At 46.4% G+C, this 23,167-nt stretch overlaps 1 protein-coding gene across 1 annotated transcript in view; it reads right to left on the bottom strand.

The window, feature by feature from the left end:
* NAGPA (N-acetylglucosamine-1-phosphodiester alpha-N-acetylglucosaminidase) overlaps positions 1-19,648 on the bottom strand; it is a 37,738-nt gene extending 18,090 nt beyond the window's left edge. The window contains exons 1-5 of the mRNA XM_044273517.1: positions 19,504-19,648; positions 16,763-17,245; positions 14,993-15,132; positions 14,713-14,821; positions 1,729-1,857 (exon numbers count right to left, since the gene is read on the bottom strand). Of these exons, the coding sequence (XP_044129452.1) occupies positions 1,729-1,857; positions 14,713-14,821; positions 14,993-15,132; positions 16,763-17,245; positions 19,504-19,637 (995 nt within the window). The 5' untranslated portion in view covers positions 19,638-19,648. The remainder of the gene's footprint in view (positions 1-1,728; positions 1,858-14,712; positions 14,822-14,992; positions 15,133-16,762; positions 17,246-19,503) is intronic.
* Between the last annotated feature and the right edge of the window lie 3,519 nt (positions 19,649-23,167).

The following is a 23,167-nucleotide window of genomic DNA, read 5'->3' as shown; positions in this document are numbered from 1 at the left end:
GTAATTTTCAAAATGATCCAAACATGAAGTAGACATATGGGGAATGTAAAGTAATAACTATTTTTGGAGGTATTGCTATCTATTATAAAAGTAGAGAAATTCAAATTTAAAAATTTGCTAACTTATCCAACTTTGGAAAATTTTGTATTTTTTTTTTAAATAAAATTTTTATATTTTGACTAAATTTTACCACTGTCATGAGATACAATATGTGATGAGAAAACAATCTCAGAATGGCATTTTAAGTTATTACCACATAAAGTGACATGTCAGATTTGCTAAAAATTGCCTGGTCTTTAAGGTGAAAAATGGCTGTGTCATGAAGGGGTTAAAGGGCTTTTCTCACTTCACCAAATGTAGACAAATACAAGGCAATTAATAAAGTATTGTTATTATCCATACTGCCTCCTCTGCTGGTTCGATTTTTTTCCCCCATCACATTATGCACTGCTCGTATCCATGGTTATCCTCTAATCCAGCAGCAGTGGCCGTGGTTTCACAATTTACAAAAAAGTGCCGGCTTATCTGGTGGCTAAGACCTGTGGAGTCCGCATAGCCAGCAATTTTTCTATATTGCGTAAGCACAGCCACAGCTGCTGGATGGTCGTAACCATGGAAACGAGCAGTATATAATGTGATGGAAAACGGAATCCAGCCAGCAAAGGAGGCAATATGGACAATCACAATACATTAGCAAGTGCCTGGTATAAACTTTCTCTACATGATAAATGCCATTTGCTGAATTAAGACAACCCCTTTGGTACATTATAGCGACATATAAAGTGTTTTGATCAGTGTGGGTCCGAGTGCTGAGACTCTCGACGATCTTTTAAACAAAGCCTTAGAAGCACACAGCTGACCACTGCCTCTCCTCGATGATGAAAACAGCTTTAGGCCGTTTTCACATGAGCAAGTTTTGTGTCCGGATGTGATGCATGGTGAACACGGACAGCATCCGTACTGAATCCATTCATTTCAGTGGGTTATGAGCACGAGTGTTGTTTATTACGGATCATCTCTGTGTTCAGGGGGAATAAAAAAAAATAAACGCTGCGTGTTCTATATTGAGTCTTTTTTACGCAGCTCTGGCTCCACAGAAATGAAGGCTTGCGTGAAAACTAGAAGGCATCCAGATGTGTCTGTTTGGTATGCTGAATGTATAACACTGCCCTATTAGTCACAGTAACAGCGGATAACCTCTAGGTAGTTGTAACTGTAGACTGAATAACACAGAGGATGACAATTAGAGATCACAGCGTGTAAGTATAAGAAGGGGTTGTTCGGGTTCAGAGCTGAACCCGGACATACCTCCATTTTCACCCAGGCAGCCCACCTGACTTGAGGTAAATCGTGCAGGGCAAAGGCATTTTCAGGAGTTTTGGTGACAAAACGGGCTCTCCGTGGGGCTGCCAGGAAGCCCGGTGATGTCACCGGCACTGATAAGCAGGCTTTAGCGCTGCTCTGGCCAGTAAAACGGCTATGGCAGCACTAGAGCACGCCTATCAGAGCCTGTGATGTCACCGAACACCGAAGCCTCCGCCCGGCAGTGTGTTATTGAGAACAAAATAGCCCTTGCCCTGCGCGATCTAGCGCAGGGCAAGGGAGCGCATCAGAGCATGAGATGCTCCGATGCTAACATCAGGGGGGCTGCCTGGGTGAAAATATGGGTATGTCCAGCTTCAGCTCTAAACCCGGACAACCCCTTTAAAATCAGATCTTCATACATACCAATGATCGGATGGATAGCTGGCAAGTGTCCCATTAACAACCAGAGTAGCAGATCCTCCACCGTCCAGATTTATGGCATTAACAACTCTTTGCTTCTTTAGAAATTCAGCGACCTCCCACAGGTTCATGCTAAAGAATGGAAAGATATTGAATCCAGAGGAAAATAAAGCAGGCTGAGGTTTGAGAGCTGCATTTATACAGGCAGGCAAATAACGCGAGTTTGGGAGCGTTTGCGTGTTTGAGTTCCAGTGTGTGTTTGTATTAAGTGTGTGACTTTAGATTACGTGACTTCAGTAAGTTAGATTCTTATCACTGCACTATATTGTATTTTTCTCCCTATTAACCCCTTAAGGACTCAGCCCTATTTCACCTTAAGGACTTGGCCATTTTTTGCAAATCTGACCAGTGTCCCTTTAAGTGCTCATAACTTTAAAACACTTTGACTTGTCCAGACCATTCTGAGATTGTTTTTTCGTCACATATTGTACTTCATGACACTGGTAAAATGAAGTCAAAAAAATTATTTTTTTTGCATAAAAAAATACCTAATTTACAAAAAATTTGGAAAAATTTGCAAATTTCAAAGTTTCAGTTTCTCTACTTCTGTAATACATAGTAATACCCCCAAAAATTGTGATGACTTTACATTCCCCATATGTCTACTTCAGGTTGGAATTATTTTGGAAATGATATTTTATTTTTTGGGGATGTTACAAGGTTTAGAACTTTAGAAGCAAATATTGAAATTTTTCAGAAATTTACAAAAACCAAATTTTTAGGGACCACTACAGCTCTGAAGTCACTTTGCGAGGCTTACATAATAGAAACCACCCAAAAATGACCCCATTCTAGAAACTACACCCCTCAAGGTATTCAAAACTGATTTTACAAACTTCGTTAACCCTTTAGGTGTTGCACAAGAGTTATTGGCAAATGGGGATGAAATTTGAGAATTTCATTTTTTGCCTAATTTTCCATTTTAACCCATTTTTTCCACTAACAAAGCAAGGGTTAACAGCCAAACAAGACTGTATCTTTATTGCCCTGACTCTGCCGTTTACAGAAACACCCCATATGTGGCCGTAAACTACTGTACGGCCACACAGCGGGGCGTAGAGTGAAAGGTGCGCCGTTTGGTTTTTGGAAGCCAGATTTTGCTGGACTGGTTTTTTGACACCATGTCCCATTTGAAGCCCCCTGATGCACCCCTAGAGTAGAAACTCCCTAAAAGTGACCCCATCTAAGAAACTACACCCCTCAAGGTATTCAAAACTGATTTTAAAAACTTTGTTAACCCTTTAGGTGTTGCACAAGATATAATGGAAAATAGAGATACAATTTCAAAATTTCACTTTTTTGGCAGATTTTCCATTTTAATATATTTTTTCAAGTAACAAAGCAAGGGTTAACAGCCAAACAAAACTCATTATTTATGGCCCTAATTCTGTAGTTTACAGAAACACCCCATATGTGGTCGTAAACTGCTGTACGGGCACACGACAGGGCGCAGAAGGAAAGGAATGCCATACGGTTTTTGGAAGGCAGATTTTGCTGGACTGGTTTTTTTACACCATGTCCCATTTGAAGCCCCCCTGATGCACCCCTAGAGTAGAAACTCCAAAAAAGTTACCCCATTTTAGAAACTACGGGATAAGGTGGCAGTTTTCTTGGTACTAGTTTAGGGTACATATGATTTTTGGTTGCTCTATATTACACTTTTTGTGCGGCAAGGTAACAAGAAATAGCTTTTTTGGCACCGTTTTTTTTTTTGTTATTTACAACATTCAGCTGAAAGGTTAGATCATGTGGTAATTTTATAGAGCAGGTTGTCACGGACGCGGCGATACCTAATATGTATACTTTTTTTTTATTTATGTAAGTTTTACACAATGATTTCATTGTTAAAACAAAAAAAGTTTTAGTTTCTCCATAGTCCAAGAGCCATAGTTTTTTCAGTTTTTGGGCGATTATCTTATGTAGGGTCTCATTTTTTGCGGGATGAGATGGCTGTTTTATTGGCACTATTTTGGGGTGCGTATGACTTTTTGATCGCTTGCTATTGCACTTTTTGTGACGTAAGATGACAAAAAATTGCTTTTTTTAAACCGTTTTTATTTTTATTTTTTTACGGTGGTCACCTGAGGGGTTAACTCATGGGATATTTTTATAGAGCCGGTCGATACGGACACGGCGATACCTAATATGTATACTTTTTTTTATTTATGTAAGTTTTACACAATGATTTAATTTTTGAAACAAAAAAAATGATGTTTTAGTGTTTCCATAGTCTAAGAGCCATAGTTTTTTCAGTTTTTGGGCGATAATCTTGGGTAGGGTCTCATTTTTTGCGGGATGAGATGCCGGTTTTATTGGCACTATTTTGGCGTACATGCGACTTTTTTGATTACTTTTATTACCTTTTTTGGGAAGTAAGGTGGGCAAAATTTACATTTTCTCATAGTTTTTATTTTTTTATTTTTATGGCGTTCACCGTGCGGGGAAAGTAACATGACCGTTTTATAGATCAGGTCGTTACGGACGCGGCGATACCAAACATGTGTAGGGAATTTTATTTTTTTCATTTTAAATTAGTGATAAATGTGTTTTTGGATTTTCACTTTTTTTTCATTTTTTCTTACTTTTTTTTTGACCCAGACCCACTTGGTTCTTGAAGATCCAGTGGGTCTGGTGTCTGCATAATACAGTACAGAACCTATATAGGGTTCTGTACTGTATTTTACTTACACTGAACAGATCTATGCTTTCAGCACAGATCTTTTCAGCACCATGGACAGCAGGACGCCTGAGCAGGCGTCCTGTTGCCATGGGAACCTTCCCCGTCTGCCACAACTTCGCAGACGGGGAAGGGTAAGGACTGGGGCTTCGGGGGGCTGTCTGGGGGCTCTCTCCCTCTCCCATCGGGGGGCTGCAAAGGCACAGCAGCCCCCCGATGGGAGAGGGAGGGAGCCGCATCTTACTGTTAACTCTTTCCATACAGCGGTCCGTACGGACCGCTGTATGGAAAGGGTTAAACGGCTGACATCCATTCACAGATGTCAGCCGTTTATACCAGGGTGCCAGCAATGTGCTGGCACCCTAGTATACCCACTAGAAGCCAACGATTATTCGGCGGGAGGCGGGCGGGGGATCGCGATCCCGCCTGCCGCACCGCCCGCCTCCCGCACCGCCCACAACACCCCCCCTGCACCTCCCACCAGGCTAAAATCATGCAGGGGTGCAGGGGGGGTGATCACTATAGATTTGTGCCACACTAAAGTTTCTGATCGCCGCGGTCCGGGACCGCGGCGATCAGAAACAGCAGGAATAGCAACAAACCGCAGGTCTGAATTGACCTGCGGTTTGCTGCGATCGCCGATACGGGGGGGTCATATGACCCCCCCCAGGCGTTGTGACAGGATGCCGGCTGAATGATTTCAGCCGGCATCCTGTGCGGATTAACCCCCGAGGCGCCACAATCTCAATTTAAACTCATGACGTACCGGTACGTCATGGGTCCTTAAGGACTCGGGAAACATGCCGTACCGGTACGTCATGGGTCCCTAAGGGGTTAAGTATGTGTTCCATTATTGACAGCACAGTCCAGTGCACATCTTGTCTAATGTATGCAGTCCTGGAACAGCCGTTTGAGGGTGCATATCTTTGTTCAAAATGTGAGCAAATTGCCCGTTTGGAATCGCACATCGAGTATCTAAACAGGCGAATTTCAACACTGAGAAGCGTAATTTGTAAAAGAGTTTGCTGCTCACTGAGCAAGCACTCTATAGGGTAGATGTGGGGGAGGATGGTAGCAAGGAAGCTCAGGAAAGTGAGGTAGCTAGCTGGGTAACAGACAGCGGGGTAGAGGGAAGAGTGCCAGGGAGGCTAGCCCTGATCTGACACACCCCAACAAGTTTGCACGGTTGGCAGATGAGGGGAATGTCAGTCCAGGGACGGCACTGCTGAAGCCGGACACTTCCTCTGCCAGTCAGGGGAATGTCAGCTCCAGTAAGCAGGGGACCAGGAGAGCAGGGCAGGCCAGACAGGTGCTGGTAGTGGGAGACTCAATTATTAGGGGAACAGATAGGGCAATCTGTCACAAAGACAGGGATCGAAGGATGTTGTCTTCCTGGCGCTAGAGTTCGACACATCGCAGATCGGGTTGACAGACTCGGAGGGGCTGGAGAAGATCCAACAGTCATTGTCCATATCGGAACCAATAAAAAAGTTAGAGGTAGGTGGAGCATCCTTTTTAGGGATTTAGGTCAAAAGCTTAGGGCAAGGACCTCAAAAGGTAGTATTTTCCGAAATACTGCCTGTACCACGAGCCACACAAGAAAGGCAGAGGGAGATTAGGGAGGTTAAACAAGTGGCTCAAGAACCATTGTAGGAAGAAGGGGTTTGGGTTCCTGGAGAACTGGGCCGACTTCTCTGTTGGCTACAGGCTCTATCGTAGGGATGGGCTGCACCTCAATGGGGAAGGGGCAGCTGTGTGGGGGAGAAGATGGTTAGAAGGTTGGAGGAGTGTTTAAACTAGGGACCGGGGGGTAATTACATTATAGGATGGGAAGCTAGTGCAGCTAGAGACCGGGGCAAGGTAATGGAATTAGGGGAAAAATGGAAGGAGAGACTATAACAGCACAACAATGGGCCAAGCGTACATTGAATTGCTTCACCAATGCCTCCCAAAATTTAAAATACAAAAAAAACTGATCCCCAGGAAAGGGACAAAGGGAGATAAAACGTAACATTTATTAAATATGCTTAAAATGCAAAACCGCGCTAGCCACGGATAAGTACCCTCAAAATCAAACAATAGAAGAGCCCTGTTTGGGCCAGAACAAACACTGAATGATACAAGTATATAACACCATAAAATAAGGAACGCTCTCGCCCATCAATGGCTGTAGATGTTGGTAAATTATCCCAGTTAGGCCTCATGCACACGACCGTTGTTGTGCCCCGTGTCCGTTGTTCCGTTTTCTGTGATTTTCTGCGGACCCACTGACTTTCAATGGGTCCGTTGAAAACTCGGCTAATGCACCGTTTGTCATCCGCGTCCGTGATCCGCGTTTCCAGTCCATGAAAAAAATACGACCTGTCCTATTTTTTTCACGGACAACGGTTCGCTGACCCATTCAAGTCAATGGGTCCGTGAAAAAACACGGAGGCACACAAGATTGTCATCTGCGTCCGTTTTTTTCCTATCATTTGCATGGCAAACTTGACTTAGATTTTTTTTTAACTTTTCTTCATGTCTGGTGATCCTCCAAAAATAAAGGAGGACACACAGAAACAAAAACGGACACGGATCACGGAGCCCCTTTTTGTGGACCGCAAAAAAATACTGTTGTGTGCAGGAGGCCTTAAGTAGGCTTCCAAGCAGCGGGTTCCCCAGATTGATGTAGAATGCAGGATCAAGTGGACTGAAGTACTATTCAGAGGAGGTGCCAATTATGCAGCTATAGCGTAGATAGGAGTCAGGAATATATGTCCCTAGTACACCCTATCTGAGGGGCGGGGACTAGTGTCAACCTACCCATCTATTCACAGTGCTTGCCCTGCAAGGGGCGACCCCGTCCGGATACCTTTCCCTGATACAGTGTCCCTAGTACACCCTGACTCCTATCTACGCTGAAGCTGCATGATTGGCACCTCCTCTGAATGGTACTTCAGTCCACTTGATCCTGTATTCTACATTAATCTGGGGAACCCACTGCTTGGAAGCCCACTTTGAGAGCGTTCCTTATTTTATGGTGTTATTGTCACGGTCATATTGGTGTTTGACAGTGGCGCTGTTGCCGTGCAGACTGGTTGCCAGGGGCAACGTATGGTTTGCATGTGCACTTCCCCTTTAAGGTGTGCCTCCCTGCTGTTTAGTAAGCAAGGGGTTAATCTTCTGGCTAGTGGGGATTAAGGTGTTTCCTGGGTGTGGCCGCAAGCTTGATATAAACCTGTGGATTGCTGGCTAGGTGCAGTGGTACTACAGCCTTGCTTGGTGTTGGAGCTTTGCTCCATGCCTGGGTGTTCCAGCCCAGTCCTTGAGGGCCACCTTATAGAACATAAATTGTCCTCCCTTTTGTACCCTCCTTGTACCTTCACCCTCACTTGTATGTGTGGTGTGGGTTTATGTTCTGGGTGTGTGTAGCGTATTGTTGGTTGTTACATGCAGGGCCGTTTCTAGGGGCGGGCGGGACGGGCGGCCGCCCGGGGCGCTGTCAGCAGCAGGGGGCGCCCGTTGAGGTAAAAAAAAAAAAAAAAAAAGTCGTCATGAAGGTAAATGATCGGGCGGCCGGCCGGCGGCGCCCCTCATGCTGAGCCTCCTGAGCGGCCGGCTCAGTGCTGCGCAGCCTGCCTGCGCTGCAGACTGCTGAGTTGTTAGTGTAGCGTGGCCGAGCTCTGTTCGGTCTGGCCCGGGGTACAGGAGCATTTGTTTCTTGTACCCGGCCGGACTGAAAGGAAGTGCACACTAAGTGAGCACTTCCTGTCAGCCGGGTACAGGAAACAAAAGCTCCTGTACCGCGGAGCGAACAGAGCTCGGCCACGCTACATTAGAGGTGACAAGGGGGAGGAAATGAGAGTGAGGGGGGGGGGGGGGGGGGGGGAGTAGAATGAGACTAGTGACAAGGGAGGGGGGGAGTAGAATGAGACTAGTGACAAGGGAGGGGGGGGGGGGGAGTAGAATGAGACTAGTGACAAGGGAGGGGGGGGGGGGGAGTAGAATGAGACTAGTGACAAGGGAGGGGGGGGGGGAGTAGAATGAGACTAGTGACAAGGGAGGGGGGGGGGGAGTAGAATGAGACTAGTGACAAGGGAGGGGGGGGGGGAGTAGTAGAATGAGAGTGACAAGGGAGGGGGGGGGAGTAGTAGTAGAATGAGAGTGACAAGGGAGGGGGGGGTGTAGTAGAATGAGAGTGACAAGGGAGGGGGGGGGAGAAGAGAGTGACAAGGGGGGGGGGGAGAAGAGAGTGACAAGGGAGGGGGGGGGAGAAGAGAGTGACAAGGGAGGGGGGGGGGGAAGAGAGTGACAAGGGAGGGGGGGGGGAAGAGAGTGACAAGGGGGGGGGGTGAGAAGAGAGTGACAAGGGGGGGGGGGAAGAAGAGAGTGACAAGGGAGGGGGGGGGAAGAGTGACAAGGGAGGGGGGGGGGAGAGAGTGACAAGGGGGGGGGGGAAGAAGAGAGTGACAAGGGAGGGGGGGGGGAAGAAGAGAGTGACAAGGGAGGGGGGGGGAAGAAGAGAGTGACAAGGGAGGGGGGGGGGAAGAGAGTGACAAGGGAGGGGGGGGGGGGAAGAGAGTGACAAGGGAGGGGGGGGGGGGGAAGAGAGTGACAAGGGGGGGGGGGGGGGGAAGAGAGTGACAAGGGAGGGGGGGGGGAGAGAGTGACAAGGGAGGGGGGGGAGAGAGAGTGACAAGGGAGTCCGCAGAGCCAGACTGCAGCCAGAGACCAGATCATCTAATTGTCCTGGTGGTAAGTAGACAATGCAATATGTGTATTATTTAATTGTTTAGTTATTAATACTACATTTTGCGGACCGCACATTGCCGGCACTAAGAGAATATGCCTATTCTTGTCCGTTATTGGGGACAAGAATAGGACATGTACTATTTTTTTTCAGGTTCGGAATTGCGGATCCGGGTCCGCAATTCCGGATCTGATAAGGGGGGGGGGGCGGGGGTGCCAATTTTTATCTTGCCTAGGGCGGCAAAAATCCTTGCACCGGCCCTGGTCAGACTTACTGACGTCACGCGCCTGCTCCTCCCACTAGGCGGCGCAGGCGCGTGACATACAGTGACTGAGTGAGCGCCGCACTGCCTGCCTGTTACCGCCCGCCCTGAGCCCCTGAGCAGTGCTGATGCCTGCTGTGAGGCGAGTGATGGTCTGGGGGGGCATTAATTACAATGGGGGGGGGGGGCATTAATTACAATGGGGGGGAATTAATTACAATGGGGGGAATTAATTACAATGGGGGGGCCACTGTGGGAGACATGAAAATGGGGGCCACTGTCACTGTGGGGGACATTAAGTTTAATAAGGATCACTATGGACATTATTTAGAATGGAGGCTGCTGTTGGTGTCATTACTCATTATAACTGTATGATGTCTGATAGGCCTAGTCCTGAGCTGAGTTATATTACCCTGCCCATGCCCTGTATAATAATGTACCCATCCCTGATACCCCATAGGCTACTTTCACACTAGCGTTCGGGCGGATCCGTTCTGAACGGATCCGATCATATTAATGCAGACGGAGGCTCCGTTCAGTACGGATCCGTCTGCATTAATAACTTTAAAAAAATTCGCAAGTGCGCAAGTAGCCTGCGCGGATCCGTTCAGACTTTCAATGTAAAGTCAATGGGGGACGGATCCGCTTGAAGATTGAGTCAATTGGTGACATCTTCAAGCGGATCCGTTCCCATTGACTTACATTGTAAGTCTGAACGGATCCGCACGGCCAGGCGGACACCCGAACGCTGCAAGCAGCGTTCAGCTGTCCGCCTGTCCGTGCGGAGGCGAGCGGAGCGGAGGCTGAACGCCGCCAGACTGATGCAGTCTGAGCGGATCCGCTCCATTCAGACTGCATCAGGGCTGGACGGCTGCGTTCGGGTCCGCTCGTGAGCTCCTTCAAACGGAGCTCACGAGCGGACCGACGAACGCTAGTGTGAAAGTAGCCTTAAGTTATATTACCCCGCTGGAGTAATATAACTAAGGGGTATCGGGGTACATTATTATACAGGGCAGGGTAATATAACTCAGGACTAGGCCTATCAGACATTATACAGTTATAATGACATCCACAGCAGCCTCCATTCTAAATAATGTCCATAGTGATCCTTATTAAAAATAATGTCCCCCCACAGGCAGGCAGTGCGGGCGGCGGCGCTCACTCACTGTACCTCACGCACTGCGTGACGTACAGTGAGTGAGGTCAGCACTGCCTGCCTGTTACCGGGGGGGGGGGGGGGGGGGAGTTTTTTTGACACTCGCCCTGAGAGAAATTTTACCTAGAAACTGCACTGGTTACATGTCTGGGCTGTTGTTGGTGTTGGTCCCTGCATGTATGCTATACGTTACCCTGTATGTTGATACCTCCGAAAGGGGGCTAATTTCCCGGAGGGGTTAACCATAAGTCTGGATGCAGTGCTGCCTGGGGCTGCCGTGCTCCTTGCGGCATGGGATCCAGGCAGTACCAGGAGTGCTGGATACCTGTGTTTGGTGTTGTTTGTACGGTGTTCTATTTGGTGTATGGGCACCTGTACTTATGCATGGGTTCCAGTCGTGGTCCCTGCGGCAGGTAAGCGAGTTTCTGGTGTTCTTACCTGCCGATTCAGATGCTGCATATGGTCATCTCCCTTTCCCTGCTTCTAGGCCTTTAGAGACTCCTGTTCCTCCGTGTTGTGGATGAACAGGTTGACTCTCCCCTGCTCCTAAGTGAGGGTTTTCCAGGGCGACTCAGGATATTAGGTATTCAGGGTATGAGCCGTCCCGCCATCAGGGTCCGCTCATACGGTTAGTAGTTAGGGAGAGGATTAGGGACGCAATTAGGAGGTGACCTGATCCCAGCGTCCTGGCCTAGTTGCCACCTTTATCCCTTTTCATTGTATGGTGGGGGGTTTCCCTCACTCCCCACTGTGACAGTATGTTCCATATAGACATCTCTGTTTTGCCTTTGGAAGAGGGCGCAGCATGTGTCGCCTGCCGTTTTCTGGCGCACATGCTGATCCTCAGGAGGGAGGGTGAAAGGGGAATCCTGTTAACAGTGCGGTTCTCTGTAACAGTGGTTGCAGTTGGTGTGAACCAGCACTTGATTTTGGGACTCCCCTCGTCCATGTCTCAGTGGTTCTGTTGTGGTAGCTGGCTGCATTCCTTGTTGAACTGGCTTTGGTGTATGCTGGAGGGGGATGCATGCTGGCAGCGACTTGGTGTGAACCGTGTCTGAGTGTGGACGCAGTGATCAGTGCGGTCTCTCCTGGCTGTTTGGTGGCTGGCGCCCTGGTTCCTGTGTGTTGCTCCAGGGGCTGGCAGCAGTTCTGGGGAGACTCTCTTGCGCCGACACCGATTCAGCAGCTTTTTTTTTCCCTTCCCCCATCCCTGTTTGTGGGTTCCTCACTAGCTTCCCCTTTTCTGTTGGGGGGGGGGCTTTGAGGGGTGGGAGTGTCACAGTCATATTTGTGTTTGGCAACGTGTGGTTTGCACGTGCACTTCCCCTTTAAGGTGTGCCTCCCTGCTGTTTGGTGAGCAAGGGGTTAATCTTCTGGCTAGTGGGGATTAAGGTGTTTCCTGGGTGTAGCCGCAAGCTTGATATAAACCTGTGGCTTGCTGGCTGGGTGCAGTGGTACTACAGCCTTGCTTGGTGGAGCTTTGCTCCATGCCTGGGTGTTCCAGCCCAGTCCTTGAGGGCCACCTTATGGAACATAAATTGTCCTCCCTTTTGTACCCTCCTTGTACCTTCACCCTCACTTGTATGTGTGGTGTGGGTTTATGTTCTGGGTGTGTGTAGCGTTTTGTTGGTGGTTACATGTCTGGGCTGTTGTTGGTCCCTGCATGTATGCTATACGTTACCCTGTATGTTGATACCTCCGAAAGGGGGCTGGTTTCCCGGAGGGGGTTAACCATAAGTCTGGATGCAGTGCTGCCGTGCTCCTTGCGGCATGGCGTCCAGGCAGTATCAGGAGTGCTGGATACCTGTGTGTGGTGGTGTTTGTACGGTGTCCTATTTGGTGTGTGGGCACCTATACTTATGCGCAGGTTCCAGTCGTGGTCGCTGCGGCAGATGTGTTTCTGGTGTTCTTACCTGCTGATCCAGATGCTGCATATGTTTACTACTGTTACTAGGCAGCTGGAGACTCCGGTTCGTCTGAGTCCCTGAGGAACCGGTTGTCTCCTAATCCTGACCCGTATGCCAGGGACCGTCGGGGTCAGCAGGATCCAGTGCATGAGCCCTCCCACCTTCAGGGTTTGCTCATGCTGTCAGGAGATCAGGGTCAGGATTAGGGTGGCTGTAGGTAGTGGCCTGCTCCCTTCATTGTTGTCTGGCCTAGTAACAGCTCCCATTATACGGTGGGGGGTTTCCCCCACTCCCCACCGTGAAAGTTATATACTGGTATCATTCAGTGTTTGTTTGTTCTGGCCCAAACAGGGCTCTTCTATTGTTTGATTTTGAAGGTACTTATCCGTGGCTAGGGCGGTTTAGCATTTTAAGCATATTTAATAAATATTAAGTTTTATCTCGCTTTGTCCCTTTCCTGGGGATCAGTTTTTTGGTAGGGACATAATTTTAGTGGACAGCAAACGAAGCTGTAAAAACCAGTGTCAGGCAGCTGCTGCCAAGGCCAATAAGATAATGGGTTGCATCAAAAGGGGCATAGATGCCCGTGATGAGAGCATAGTCCTACCACTTTACAAAATCATTAGTCAGAGCACACGGAGTACTGTGTACAGTTCTGGGCTCCTGTCAACAAGGCAGACAGACATAGCAGAGCTGGAGAGGGTACAGAGGAGGGCAACTAAAGTAATAACTGGAATGGGGGGGGGGGGGGGGGACTACAGTACCCTGAAAGCTTATCAACATTAGGGTTATTCACTTTAGGCTCCATTCACTGCCCGGCACCCCTATAGAAATGCCTATTCTTGTCCGCAGCTGCGGACAAGAATAGGACATGTTCTATCTTTTCCGGAGCTGCGGACCCGAAGTTTGAGGCCGCACTCCACAAATGCGGATGCAGACAGCACAATGTGTGCTGTCCGCATCCATTCCGTCTCCATAGAAAATGAATAGGTCCGCACCCGTTCCTCAAAACTGCGTAACAGATGCGGACCCATTTGCGGACGTGTGAATGGACCCTTAGAAAAAAAGACGACTGAGGGGAGATCTAATTACTATGTATATATCAGGGGTTAGTGCAGAGATCTCTCCCATCATCTAATTATCCCCAGGACTGTGACGAGGGGACATCCTCTGCGTCTGGAGGAAAGAAGGTTTGTACACAAACATAGAAGAGGATTCTTTACGGTAAGAGCAGTGAGACTATGGAACTCTCTGCCTGAGAAGGTGGTGATGGTGAGTACAATAAAGGAATTCAAGAGGGGCCTGGATGTATTTCTGGAGTGTAATAATATTACAGGCCATAGCTACTAGTGAGGGATCGTTGATCCAGGGAGTTATTCTGATTGCCTGATTGGAGTCGGGAAGGAATTTTTTTTCCCCCTTAAGTGAGGAAAATTGGCTTCTACCTCACAGTTTTTTGTTTTTTTCCCTTCCTCTGGATCAACTTGCAGGATAACAGGCCGAACTGGATGGACAAATGTCTTTTTTTGGCCTTATATACTATGTTACTATGTATTTCCTGTGTTGTAAAATTATTTTTATTGTACAACACTATGAACAATTTGCAAAAACAAATATGCCGCAACACATGGCAATTTAGATAGTCAGTCAAAACATTACACTTTTACAGAATAAAGTTACAATGCCGTATCAAAAATCAGTTTCTCAGATTTGTGAAATACCAAGGAGCAAGGCATAGCTACATAACAGTAGATGAGGAACCTTCGTAACCGGGGAAAGGGAGGGAGAAGGAATGAGGAACCTTCGTAACCGGGGGAAGGGAGGGAGAAGGGAATAAGGAAAGGAAGTGGGTTATAAAATTAATTGGAACCCCTCAGGTTTCATTCATTATCTTGCTGGAATGTGAAGATATAGCATAACTGTAGCACTGCACTTAAAAGGAATACGTGGTATGTATTTCCTGTGAAATTATATTACAATAAGTGTTTTTGGACATTAGGGACAGGTTAACAAAAATGTATACAAATGTTTGTAAAAGGAAATACATTTTTTGTTGTTGTAATACAAAGATAATCTTAATAAAATTTAAAAAAAGCAAACATGACATGCTTTTAATACCGACTACCAACTGTAAACTATACAAGAACTAAAGGTCGAATTATTATGTATATGATATTATCAACCCTAAAGACTTACCCTCTGCTTCCGGTCTGCCCATCCACATGGAATAGAATCAGTCGGCCGTCCTGGTCATGACCAATAGCTGTCCTGGCGGAGGTCACATTCAAAAAATAATCAAAAGTACCTAAGGAAGAATGCATAACTAATAAAGTAGCCTGGAAAATACATACAGCAACAGCTTCCATCAGGTTTACACAGCAAACATAGCCGAGCCTTCGCCTCAGAACAAGCCAGCAATCTATCCTCCGTGACCCCATGCAGGCACAGTCGCCTGGTCAGACGGGTTCCCACCTACCCGTATTCTGGGTCTTGTCACATTCTACAGTCTTGCTCTGTTCAATGTAGACTTCACCATTGCGCAGCAGCCACATGACCCCGCTCACCAGCTGCACAAAGGGGTTCTCCCGGCTCAGCACCTCCTCCTCGGACAGATATCTGCAAGACACGAGCGAAACCTGGAAATCCTTCTACACAGGGGCTGCGGTGTACAAAACCCGCACTACAGGGGAGAGAGAACCCAGTATGGTTTGTATGTACAGCTGACCCTCCCCAGTATCTCTGGGGACCCCAATAGGGTTACATGGCCACATCAAATTTTGCATGTCACATGTTATAATACAAAAAAAGTGCAACCTTACAACTGCAGAGAAAATTCACTTTGCATATTATTGTTGTGCACATGACATTTTCTCAAGCAACATCCAAGTCATAAGCATATAGAAGACTGGAGGGAGGTTACTTACATGGGACTGGATGATACAGAAGACTGGAGGGAGGGGAGTGATGTTATTTACATGGGACTGGATGCTGCAGAAAACTGGAGGGAAGTTATTTACATAGGACTAGATATTATAGAAGACTTGAAGGAGGTTATTTATATGGGACTGGACGTTACAGAAGACTGGAGGGGAGTAATGTTATTTACATGGGACTGGATGCTGCAGAACACTGGAGGGAAGTTATTTACATGGGACTGGATATTATAGAAGACTTGAAGAAGGTTATTTACATGGGACTGGACGTTACAGAAGACTGGAGGGATGTTAACATGGGACTGGAGGTTACAGTAGACTGAAGGGAGGTTATTTACATGGGACTGGATGTTACAGTGGACTGGAGGGAGGTTATTTATAGAGATGAGCGAATTTCATGTTTTGAAATTCGTTCACGCTTTGCTGGTAAAAACAGAACTGCGTTATGGATTCCGTTACCACGGACCATAACGCAATTCTATGACAGAATGCATAATGGAATGCCTTTAGAGACATTCCGTTATTCATTCCATCATAATAGAAGTCTATGGGGTGCATAACGGATCCGTCCTCTTCTGCATAACGGAAACGGGACGGATCCGTTATGCAGCCCATAGACTTCTATTATGATGGAATGAATAACGGAATGTCTCTAAAGGCATCCCGTTATGCATTCCAACATAGAATTGCGTTATGGTCAGTGGTAACAGAATCCATAACGCAATTCAGCCTTTACCACCAAACGAAGCGTTAACGAATTTCATAATGTGAAATTCGCTCATCTCTAGTTATTTACATGGGACTGGAGGTTACAGAAGGCTGGAGGGAGGTTATTTACATGGGACTGGAGGGAGGGGAGTGATGTAATTTACAGTTAATGTGAGGGTTAATTCAATAAGCATTTTATGGACCTTATATATAATTATTTTGGCCAAAGTATCGATTTTGTATCGGGTATGATGATATTTTACTTGGTATCGAAACTGAAGGTCAAACTGTGGCACTCTACATAGCACGTGGAATGCCTATGGCCCTGCTGTATGGCGCCTCCTGCACTGGGCTCTGGAATAGTGCAGCCCACTGGTGACAATGCTGGACCTCCATGCCCTGTGTGCTTTCAGTGATGGGACAGTATGGGTGGCATCTATTCCAGATGCACTGGCAGCCAGCAGCGAGCTATATGTTGACTTGTTTGAGTTTGCACGTAAAGTCTCACTTTTACACTATGGAAAGGATTTATGACCCTCTTAAAGCTTTCGCTACACTTTATGGCTGATTGATGTCACATATAGGTAGGTAATAAAGGTACTCACCCAAAAACCATGGTACCATCCGCCTTGATGCCAAACTGTGCATTCTGGACCCCTCCAGAATTCTGCACCAATCTGCCATTACTCACAACATTCCCCAGACACTGCCTAGTGTTAGTATCAAAAAATCCTCCATTTTGGGCTACGATGCAATTCCCATATTTCACAGTTTCTTCCACGGTTGCTGTAAGGCGTCTACTACAACTCCCAGGCTCCCCAGGCTCCAGCACGGACATAGTCCTCAAGGGGTTATTTATAAAAGTGATATGGCCGGAAACAGTCTTTGTCACGCCATCGGTAAGGACCGATATAAACGTTCTAGTCGTAGCCGCAGGGTGCACGGTGCCATTATTACTGGGCCACGTTTCATGGGTCGTATTTCCATGAGCAAGAGGGAGGCAGCTTCTGGTCTCCCGATGGCTGCGGCTTGGACCATGCTTAGCAGAGACGTCATAGGGCAGCAGCAAATCATCAACCATGGAGGTCCTAGCAAAGAACAAACACAATTTTCTACTTTAGTGGATGTGCAGTTATGTAGTGAAAAATGGTCCTCTACATAAATGGTCTTCTCAAAAAAATAAAATAATAATAATAATTTAAATTCATTACGGCAATCTCTTAACCCCTTCAGGACACAGCCTTATTTCACCTTAAGGACCAGGCCATTTTTTGCAAATCTGACCAGTGTCACTTTATGTGGTGATAACTTTAAAAAGCTTTTACTTAGCCAGGCCATTCTGAGATTGTTTTTTCATCACATATTGTACTTCATGACACTGGTAAAATGGAGTTAAAAAAATTCACTTTTATTTATAATAAAAAAATACCAAATTTGCCAATTTTTTGGGAAAAATTAGCAAAATTTCCAAGTTTCAATTTCTCTACTTCTATAATACAATAAACAAGAGAACTAAAGCTCATAAACGACCAATAATGAAAAATAGTATACTTTATTAGTTACAAAAAAATCTATAGATAATAAATACCATAAAAAGGGGAAAAAAGGGAGCAGAAAACACCATCCCAGAGTCCAAATATATAATATCACATTGACATATACAAAAGTTGATGAAGGCGAGTCCTAATATGAAAACATCATAGTAAAATTGCCAAATAATATAGCTGTGGCAGGTAGTGACTCCACATATGTTATACACAGAGATGCAGCCAGTGGCTGCTATATAGACCTACCAAAGTTCTATACTGACTATATGTAACAGACCATAAATTTAGATGAAAATAACACAGACTCGCCTAGAAATAGCACGGACCTGAATACCTGGGATGGCGTTACCCCGACGCACATTTTGGCGTACCTTTGTCAGGGGTCCCCTTGACGAAGGTACACCGAAACGCGTGTCGGGGTAACGCCATCCCAGGTATTCAGGTCCGTGCTATTTCTAGGCGAGTCTGTGTTATTTTTAACTTTCTCTGGTTAAATTGTTCAAATATAATTACATTTCTATACAAGTTTGTGTCACAATTTATTGTGCTACATGTCTTTGATTAAAAAAAAAAAAAATCCAATAAGTGTATATTTATTGGTTTGCGCAAAAGTTATAGCGTTTACAAACTATTATACAAAAATGTGAATTTCCGCATTTTGAAGCAGTTCTGACTTTCTGAGCACCTGAAACGTCGCTCTGTTATGATGTTACTTGGTGAATAAACGCACTCCCTGTTTGGAACTATAAGGAGTGCTGCGGATCATTGAGAAAGTTAATACCAGGCACTTACTAATGTATTGGGATTGTCCACATTGCTTGCTTTGCTGGCTGGATTTATTTTTTCTATCACATTATATACTGCTTGTTTCCATGGTTACGACCACTTTGCAATCCATCAGTGGTGGTCGTGTTTGCACACTTTCGGAAAAAGCACCAGCGTATGTGCGGTCCCACAGTCCGGGCCACCACAGAGGCTGGGACTTTTTCCTATAGAGTGTGATTACGACCACCACTGGCGGATTGCAGGATGGTCATAACCATACAGAGGAGCCGTGTGTAATGTGATGAAAAAAAATGAATCCAGCCAGTAAAGGAAGCAACATGGACAGTCACAGTACATTAGTAAGTGCCTTGTATGAACTTTCTCTACAGGAGAAATGCCATTTGCTGAAGTGAGACAACTCCTTTTTGTGCGGACAGTGCGCTAAAAACTGCAGCAGGGGCCGCACAGAAAGCAATAAGAGGCGCGATTGCGGTTTGCCGGTTGGGGTTGGCAGTTTAAAGCTGTGACCATGCCATTTTGAAGCAGCTGTGACCGGCTGGCGTTCAACATGAACAACCGTGGCAGAAACCAACGTGGTTTCAGCGGGAGAGTACGTGGCGTATTCAACAGCGCCAAAATCCACCGTGTGAACAGACCCTTAGGGTTTATCCCACAGATAATATTTATTAACTATACAGGTAAAAAATGTTGGCATGTGACATGCAGAGTGCTGCTCCATGGACTTGGGGCCCCTGCTCTGAAGGACACTCGGGCCCGGCATTTGTCACCTAGGCTGCTGATAAATATTAGTGGGATAACTCCTACCTACCCCACAATGGTCCACGGAAGCGTAAAAAAAAGGACTTTCATAATGCGGTAATAAAAATAAATAAAACGAAAAAAAAAGTTTTCTCCTAAAGGCTCAAACAGGCTTGATCAGGAAGGGGTTAAGCGCCCACCAGACTTCAGTGAGAGCTGTGACAGGGACCCCGGAAATCCCACCGTGCACGCTGCCCGCTCCCCTCACACTGTACCTGGCGCTAACGTGGAGCCAGCAATGCACAAAGAGCGCGATCCGCAGCGTCGGCCCGTCCCACGGCCGGTACCGGGGGCTGAGCCCGTGCAGAGCCGGGAGAAGCCGCTCTTCTCTACTCCCGGGAGCCGACATGTTCGACACTCAGGGCGGTCACATGACTGCTTCCTGGATGACGTCATCACTCAGCAGACCCGCGGCTGATGTGTAGATTACTATCGGCTGCCTAATATAGTAATACTCCAATGTGTGTCAGTGCGGCCAGTACTGTGCAGTACAGTAACCCCCATAATATAGTAATACTCCAATGTGTGTCAGTGCGGCCAGTACTGTGCAGTACAGTAACCCCCATAATATAGTAATACTCCAATGTGTGTCAGTGCGGCCAGTACTGTGCAGTACAGTAACCCCCATAATATAGTAATACTCCAATGTGTGTCAGTGCGGCCAGTACTGTGCTGTACAGTAACCCCCATAATATAGTAATACTCCAATGTGTGTCAGTGCGGCCAGTACTGTGCAGTACAGTAACCCCCATAATATAGTAATACTCCAATGTGTGTCAGTGCGGCCAGTACTGGGCTGTACAGTAACCCCCATAATATAGTAATACTCCAATGTGTGTCAGTGCGGCCAGTACTGTGCTGTACAGTAACCCCCATAATATAGTAATACTCCAATGTGTGTCAGTGCGGCCAGTACTGTGCTGTACAGTAAGCCCCATAATATAGTAATACTCCAATGTGTGTCAGTGCGGCCAGTACTGGGCTGTACAGTAACCCCCATAATATAGTAATACTCCAATGTGTGTCAGTGCGGCCAGTACTGTGCTGTACAGTAACCCCCATAATATAGTAATGCTCCAAAGTGTGTCAGTGCGGCCAGTACTGTGCTGTACAGTAACCCCCATAATATAGTAATACTCCAATGTGTGTCAGTGCGGCCAGTACTGTGCTGTACAGTAACCCCCATAATATAGTAATGCTCCAAAGTGTGTGTCAGTGCGGCCAGTACTGTGCTGTACAGTAACCCCCATAATATAGTAATACTCCAATGTGTGTCAGTGCGGCCACTACTGTGCTGTACAGTAACCCCCATAATATAGTAATGCTCCAAAGTGTGTGTCAGTGCGGCCAGTACTGTGCTGTACAGTAACCCCCATAATATAGTAATACTCCAATGTGTGTCAGTGCGGCCAGTACTGTGCTGTACAGTAACCCCCATAATATAGTAATATTCCAATGTGTGTCAGTGCGGCCAGTACTGTGCTGTACAGTAACCCCCATAATATAGTAATACTCCAATGTGTGTCAGTGCGGCCAGTACTGTGCAGTACAGTAACCCCCATAATATAGTAATACTCCAATGTGTGTCAGTGCGGCCAGTACTGTGCTGTACAGTAACCCCCATAATATAGTAATACTCCAATGTGTGTCAGTGCGGCCAGTACTGTGCAGTACAGTAACCCCCATAATATAGTAATACTCCAATGTGTGTCAGTGCGGCCAGTACTGTGCAGTACAGTAACCCCCATAATATAGTAATACTCCAATGTGTGTCAGTGCGGCCAGTACTGTGCTGTACAGTAACCCCCATAATATAGTAATACTCCAATGTGTGTCAGTGCGGCCAGTACTGTGCAGTACAGTAACCCCCATAATATAGTAATACTCCAATGTGTGTGTCAGTGCGGCCAGTACTGTGCTCTACAGTAACCCCCATAATATAGTAATACTCCAATGTGTGTCAGTGCGGCCAGTACTGTGCAGTACAGTAACCCCCATAATATAGTAATACTCCAATGTGTGTGTCAGTGCGGCCAGTACTGTGCAGTACAGTAACCCCCATAATATAGTAATACTCCAATGTGTGTGTCAGTGCGGCCAGTACTGTGCTCTACAGTAACCCCCATAATATAGTAATACTCCAATGTGTGTCAGTGCGGCCAGTACTGTGCAGTACAGTAACCCCCATAATATAGTAATACTCCAATGTGTGTCAGTGCGGCCGGTAGTGTGCAGTACAGTAACCCCCATAATATAGTAATACTCCAATGTGTGTCAGTGCAGCCAGTACTGTGCTGTACAGTAAGCCCCATAATATAGTAATACTCCAATGTGTGTCAGTGCGGCCAGTACTGTGCTGTACAGTAAGCCCCATAATATAGTAATACTCCAATGTGTGTCAGTGTCGCCAGTACTGTGCAGTACAGTAACCCCCATAATATAGTAATACTCCAATGTGTGTCAGTGCGGCCGGTAGTGTGCAGTACAGTAACCCCCATAATATAGTAATACTCCAATGTGTGTCAGTGCGGCCAGTACTGTGCTGTACAGTAACCCCCATAATATAGTAATACTCCAATGTGTGTGTCAGTGCGGCCAGTACTGTGCAGTACAGTAACCCCCATAATATAGTAATACTCCAATGTGTGTCAGTGCGGCCAGTACTGTGCTGTACAGTAAGCCCCATAATATAGTAATACTCCAATGCGTGTCAGTGCGGCCAGTACTGTGCTGTACAGTAACCCCCATAATATAGTAATACTCCAATGCGTGTCAGTGCGGCCAGTGAGCCCCATTGGGGACAGCCCGATGCTAATGTCTGTAAAGCGCTGCAGAATATAGTAGCGCCATATAAGTGTGTGTGATAAATTAATAATAAGTTCAGGGAAATCTTGTATCTTTACATTTTTTAAAGGGACTCTGTCACCTCTCATAACACAAATTCAGATTTTAAACCAGTCATGCTCCACAGATTACCTTGAATCGGCTTTGCTGTTCTATACTGTAATCCGTCCAGTAGTTTTGCTGAAAAACGACTTTTATAAATTATGCTAATTAATCCTGAAGGTGCCCAGAGGGGCGTTATGTTCCACTTTGTGTGCCCAGTAACGCCCACAGCGTCTCATCCCTCTCCTCCCCTTCCCTGACGGCCGAGCGAAGTCTCGCGCAGACGCAGTACCCCCTGAGGGCTGCGCCAGTGCGATTTGCTGGAGACTGAGGGCAGGAGCTTCATCGTCGTCACTGGGCATGCGCCGAGCCCAGTGATTCTACACTAATTGAGAAGACTCCTCTCGAGTCCTCTGCATTATGTGTGTGAGCACAGGAGTCCTCTCACTGCTGGTTTGTGGGAGCACTGATCGGGACCTTAGGCCTCATGCACACGACCGTTGTGTCTTTAGCGGTCCGCAAGTGAGCATAAAGAAAAAAAGGACATAACCGGACTAAGTGTCACACTATAAACCACTTACTCTACTTTGAAGGATGTTTGAAAGGTGACATATTCCATTTAGGGGGAATAGTGCAGAATGATGGAGGGAAACTTTATTTTATTTAAATTTTTGTACAAATCCTCAACAAACAGTTGACAGACTTTCTGAATGCACTGTATACCCTAGTTGCAAGTTATTGGCTCCATAGGCAGCTCCATTTTTTTCTCCTGGTCCTTTGGGGCCACTATGGTATCAGAGCCTGGGCCCACCAGAGTATACGCCAATACTGCACTCCTAGAAGTACTGAAAACAAACAGTTTTGTTTGAGGGGTACAGGATGCCACTTTTTTATTTTAAGATTCTATCAGGAAAAAGGTCTTAAAGGGCATAGTGAAAGGAATTGTTCCCCATGAGGCATAGATATTTAGCACAGATTTCCTTTTGTATTCTG

This window comes from Bufo gargarizans, unplaced genomic scaffold, assembly GCF_014858855.1.
Source record: "Bufo gargarizans isolate SCDJY-AF-19 unplaced genomic scaffold, ASM1485885v1 fragScaff_scaffold_703_pilon:::fragment_4:::debris, whole genome shotgun sequence".
In the NCBI taxonomy this organism is placed as follows: Eukaryota; Metazoa; Chordata; class Amphibia; order Anura; family Bufonidae; genus Bufo; species Bufo gargarizans.
Note: the sequence above shows the minus strand (reverse complement) of the source record. Positions and strands in the feature narration are given on the sequence as shown.